The sequence below is a fragment of the Rhineura floridana genome, chromosome 2 (genome assembly GCF_030035675.1).
Source record: "Rhineura floridana isolate rRhiFlo1 chromosome 2, rRhiFlo1.hap2, whole genome shotgun sequence".
Classification (NCBI taxonomy): Eukaryota; Metazoa; Chordata; class Lepidosauria; order Squamata; family Rhineuridae; genus Rhineura; species Rhineura floridana.
The window spans coordinates 191963246-191969245 of NC_084481.1; the positions used below are offsets into that span (position 1 = coordinate 191963246).

At 41.9% G+C, this 6000-nt stretch overlaps 1 protein-coding gene across 1 annotated transcript in view; it reads left to right on the forward strand.

Moving 5' to 3' along the window:
• LOC133378026 (tubulin polyglutamylase TTLL5-like) overlaps window positions 1–5780 on the forward strand; it is a 37859-nt gene extending 32079 nt beyond the window's left edge. The window contains exons 11-13 of the mRNA XM_061612811.1: window positions 2442–2533; window positions 4107–4214; window positions 5677–5780. Of these exons, the coding sequence (XP_061468795.1) occupies window positions 2442–2533; window positions 4107–4214; window positions 5677–5780 (304 nt within the window). The remainder of the gene's footprint in view (window positions 1–2441; window positions 2534–4106; window positions 4215–5676) is intronic.
• Window positions 5781–6000: the final 220 nt, after the last annotated feature.

The window sequence follows — 6000 nt, forward strand, 5'->3', positions numbered from 1 at the left end:
GTACTCATCTCACCAAGTCGGCCCAGAAGGATACCATGGTGAATGGTATCAAAGCCTCTGGGTCACACTCCCCCTGACCTTCTCCTGATAAAGGTCATCCCTCAGGGCGATGAAGGGCAACTTAGTCCCATAACTAGGACTGAACCCAGACTGGGATGGGTCAAGATAATTTGTTTCATCCAAGAGTACTTGCAATTGCTGCACCATAACCCTCTCAATCACCTTCCCTAAAAAGGGGGTATTTGCAACCGGTTAATAGTTGTCACAAACCAATGAGTCCAGGGTGGGCTTTTTCAGGAGTGGTTGGATCACCTTCTCTTTCCAGGCAGCTTGAACCACTCCCTCCTGCAATGATGTTTTGACCACATCCTAGACCTACTCGGTTAAATCCCATTGGCAAGCTTTAATAAGCCAAGAAGGGCAAGGGTCGAGAGGACATGTTGCTAGCCTCATCATCGCAAGCACCTTGTCTACATCATCAGGCCACATCAACTGAAACCGTTCCCAAGAAGTTGCAGCAGACGTTGCACTGGACATAGGGGACTACAGTAGATGTGGATGGGGCATCAAGACTGCTACGGAGGCTAGCAACTTTACCCTCAAAGTGCCTTGCAAACAATTCACAGTGGGCCTCCGAAGGGTCTAAAACTCCATTTCCTGGAGTTGATGTCAACAAACTGCTGACAATACAGAAAAGGTCCACTGGATGGGTACTTGAGGATGCGATGGAGGCAGAGAAGTGAGCTTTCTTCGCCGCCCATGGTTATGATGTTTGACTCATGCCCGATCAGCCTCACAACACGTCTTTCGCCACTTGTGCTCTAGCCATCATCCAGCCTGTTTCATTGCCCTTAGCTCACTGGTGTACCAAGGGCCAAACCGGGCTCCAAAATGCCACAGCATTTGAATGATTTCAAATCCGCAGGGCCCAATGAATTGCATTCTAGTGTATTGAAGGAACTGGCTGAAGAACGCTTGGAACCACTGTCTATTATCTTTGCAAAATTATGGAGGATGGGTGAAGTGCCGGATAACTGGAGGAGGGCTAATGTTGTCTCTATCTGCAAAAAGGAGGAACCTGGGAAATGAAGACCAGTCAGCCTGACATCAATCCCTGGAATAATTCTGGAGCAGATTATAAAGGGGTCAGTCTATAAGCACCCTGAAAACAATGCAGTGATTACTAGAAGCCAACATGGATTTATCAAGAACAAATCCTGCTAGACTAATCTTACCTCATTTTTTGATCAAGTAATCTTCCTGGTAGACTGTGGAGATAACATATCTTGATTTAAACAAAGCCTTTGACAAAGTGCCCCATGATATTTTGATTAGCAGTGGGTTGGATGGAACTATCAGGTGGATCCACAGTTGGCTCCAGAATCTTACTCAAAGAGTACTTATCAATGGTTCCTTCTCAAACTGAGAGGAGCTAACAAGTGGGGGTACCACAGAGGTCAGTCCTGGGCCCAGCGCTCTTCAACATTGTTATTAATGACTTGGATAAGGAGGTGCAGAGAATAAATGTTACAAAATTGGGAGGAATAGCTAATATCCTGGGGGACAGAAACAAAATTCAAAGTGATCTTGATCGGCTGGAGCATTGGGCTGAAAACAGAATGAAATTTAACAGGGATAAGTGCAAAGTTCTACTCCTAGGAAAAAGAAACCAAATGCACAATTATAAGATGGGAGATACTTGGCTCAGCAATAATACATGTGAGAAGGATCTTGGAATTGTTGCTGATCACAAGCGGAATATGAGCCAACAGTGCGATGTGGCTGCAAAAAAGGCACATGCTACTTTAGGCTGCATTCACAGAAGTATAGTTTCCAGATCATGTGAAGTACTAGTTCCCCTCTGTTCAGCCCTCGTTAGGCCTCATCTTGAGTATGCGTCCAGTTCTGACATTGCACTTTAAGAAGGATGCAGACAAACTGGAAGAGGTTCAGAGGAGGGCAGCAAGAATGATTAGGAACTGGAAACAAAGCTCTATGAGGAAAGACTGAAAGAAATGGGCATGTTTAGTTTTGAGAAGAGAAGACTGAGGGGAGATATGATTGCACTGTTCAAGTACTTGAAAGGTTGCCACACAGAGGAGGGCCAGGATCTCGATCGTCCCAGAGTGCAGGACATGGAATAATGCGCTGAAGTTGCAGGAAGCCAGATTTCAACTGCACATCAGAAAAAAAATCTTAACTGTTAGAGTGGTACGACAGTGGAACCAATGACCTAGGGAGGTGATGGGCTGTCCAGCACTGGAGGCATTCAAGAGGCAGTTGGACAGCCACCTATGCTTTTAAGTTGAATTGAGCAGGAGGTTGGACTCAATGGCCTTATAGGCCCTTTCCAATTCTGCTATTCTATGATTGTATGATTCTATGGAAACCGCATTTTTCCAAAGTTCCTGAGAGTGTGAAATCTATTTCCTTGGTTATAGTTGTGATGACCCTGAAGTGGAAGATTATGGGAACAAGTGGAGTATGAGTGCAATGCTGAGGTATCTCAAACAGGAAGGGAAAGATACGACAGGTGAGCAGAGAACCATTATTCCTTAACAGAATCTTTGTCAGTATATATCTTGATAGATGGCATTACCAGTGTAGTAAAATAATTCTCCTCTAAGATTGTTTCTTATAGTCTGCCTTTTTGCTTTGATAATTCTTCTGCTTCTTCTGGACTGGACAAAGGACTCTGTTATCTCATTTTTGAATGTTTTTCTGACTACATGCCTGCTTTCTATATACTTGGCATCTCCTTCTTTGGAGCTGTGACTGAATGTCTTTTGTAAAAATACTCTTCCCTATGTGGTATTCTCCTTGTTAACTGAATGTCTTTCATCCTGCAATTCTGTCTTCTATTGGACAGCTTCTTTCTTCACATTTGATTGGTTTACTGATAACACGATGAATGGACAATGCAAATTTCAATTTATCTTGAGCAATTATTTTTTAGCATTGATCTTCATCAGTACTAGAAGATTTGTTTGATGGAGGGAGGTGCTTGTGCTTGGTCCTTTTTTATGATTATTAAAGTATGTGTCCATGAGTGTTATTTTCTTATGTTCATTTAACTGCAGAAATGAGTGATGTGTTTGCTTGAGTTCATTTGGTTAGGTCAGGGTGAAACATTTTCAGAATATTGGTGAACTCACAAGTGTGCAATGCATGGAATAATGCATGCAGCTTGAAGCAGATGTTGTTTTTGCAACAGTGAATAGTCAATGCCTATGAGGATATATGGCTTTCATTTTCATATGAGAATGAAAATGGCTTTCAGTTATTATGTGTACAAGTGGCTTGACCAGACCGAGACGAGCATTCTAGTGTAGTTTAAAATTTTGGGTGCAGAAATCGCTGTACCAGAAAGAATCAACTTCGTATCTATCTGTAACCTTGAAAGTGACAGAGTATCGTCTACAATAGGGATGGACAAATTATTCTTGTGGGGTCCCTTGTCCCCAGACAGTGGTCCTGAGGGCAGGAGAGTAGTTTTTTGATACAAGCTGCCATCCTCACAGAAGGTGGACTCCATAATTATTGCTTTCTAGAGTATGTATTTAGGCATAGCAATACATATAAACATGTACAATTGGAGGTAAGAAGAGCTATAATATTAAAGTGTGGAATGCCTCTCTTTAAAAGTCAAAACATCTTGTAAACATTTTGTTTTCCTTCAGAATGAATATGTAGGCAAATGTATTGTTTCACTTAAAATTTTGATATAGCTAACAGGAACCAGAATTAATTTTTGTGGGAACTGTTATTTGGTTATCTTAGCCTGCGAGAGGCACAACTTTTCACGAAGCAGTAAGACTTCACATTGTACCCTAATACTGGAGTATTGCTTTGCTTGGTTTTAACTCTTATATTTTTTGTTTCGTCTTAAACTGTGGCTTGGTATTTATGGTGTACCTATAACCATACATAATTCCTTCCTGCAAGTCTGCTTAAAATTCTCTTCTGGGAGTTCTCCCATAAACTTTCTGTTTGCTGGCTGATGTTGATGCTCATGCTCTCAAATATTGTTTGTTGTAATATCACATATTAACTATTCTTGTATCAAATTTCTCATTGCTTTTGGTTTTACCCTTTTCTCCTTCCAGCTCTGATGGCCAGTGTGGAAGATCTGATAATTAAGACAATACTTTCAGCTGAACTAGCAATTGCTGCAGCTTGTAAAGCCTTTGTCCCACACCGTGGTGTTTGTTTTGGTAAGGAAATGAAGGCATCTTAACCATTGTATGTAGTTTCCCTTTTAGTGCAATCTTATACTGCCTACTCAGAAGTAAGCTACTTTAAGTTCAAAGGGTCTTACTCCCAGGTAAGTGTGAAAAGGATCCCAACCTTAGTGTGTTAAATGTTTTTTCCTGCCCAGTCACATAGCAAAGGGGATTGGGGTAATTTGCACTCTATATTATGTCATTACTGGAGAAACAATGGCCTGGACACCTTCTGTAGACCATTTGAGGCTGTACACAACTGTTCTTTGAATGATGCCACACACAGTCACAACATGGGTGGGTGGTTGATTGGGTTGATTGTCCATCCCTTGTTGTGTGGGCTGCTGTCAAAGAACAACTGTAATAGGTAAGCTTCTTTGTTTTTCTTAGTAATGTAATATTGGCAGGAGGCCACCAATTGAATTAACATGCAAGGTTTAAAATGTAAGAGAATAATCATCTGTTCAGTGCCCAGATGACATACAGGGTGCATTCTGCTAGTAAAAGTGTAACAAAAAAGCACTCAACTTATTAATGAGAGACTAGCAACAGTAACGGTTGTGAGCTGGAAAACATCATCCTTTTTTAAAAGCATATTTCTAGCTCATGGTTACAGAAATATTTGAAAATGTACAGCAGACTTCTCCTGAAGTTGAGAAGGGGCTTAACACAAAGGATTAAGGGCTCTTTTTTTCTTTTCCTTATGTTCTCTTGGGCCTCTCTGCTTACCATGGCCTTTAGTTTATCTTTGTCTAGTGCTTGGTCTCTTTGGTGTCCTAATTAGGGCTGACAGTCTAGGTCACCATGGTGACTGTTCAGCTAGCCCCTGGTGAGCCCACTGCTTTCTCTTAAACCTGATGCTGCAGGGAGTGGGGGTGATGCCTGCCCTCTCTCCAGCCCCAAAGTTGAATTGGGAGCTGGAATTTGTTTTGGCTCCAATCTTGCTAGATGCAAGTGCAGAGCCAAAGCCAAGCCACCACTTCGCCTCTGAACTAGAGGGGGATGGTGGAGGCATGTGGGTTTGCCTCTGCTGGGCACCCTGAGCTTAGAGAGCACTGCAGGAGCAGAGAGAACACATGACATCTCCCACTTCCCTTGCAAGTTGAAGGGGGAAGCTTGTTTCTGTGCTTGTTGAATACTTGGAGCACCCAAAACCAAACCAAGACTCCACAAATCTCCTCCAGCAATAAGCTGGTGGTGGGACTCTTTCTTGTAATGTGAGGAATGTGTCACTGTACTCAGTTCCAGGTGTGGAGCTGAAGAGGGGATAAGAAGATTGTACCTATTTTCACAGTGCATTTCAAAGACTCAGAATTAGGTTGGGGACATGGTCTTGCTGATGACAAATATTTGAAAGCCAGCCATATTCTGTCAACCCTGGTCCTAATATTATACCAATTATTAAAAGAATTATGTGTAAGAATGTAACATGATCATTTTCTTGCTGGATCAGATCAACAATCCATCTACTCTACTACTCTGTTTCCACCAATGGTTAGCCAGATGCCCCTGGAAGTTCAGAAGCTTGGCGTAATAGTCATAGCTGTCTCCTGTTAACTGTAATTAGAGGTATGCTGTCTTGAATGCAGTGGTTCCATTTTCAACTATTATGGCTGTCTTCCATGTATTTATCTAATTCTCTTTAGAGCTATTTAAGTTAGTGACTATTGCAGCCTTCTATAGCATTGAATTCCATAAATCATTAATGTCTGTCAGTAGCATCGGGTAGCCCTGCATCATAGTGTTTTTAATGAACATTTTGTATTTACTCTCACCA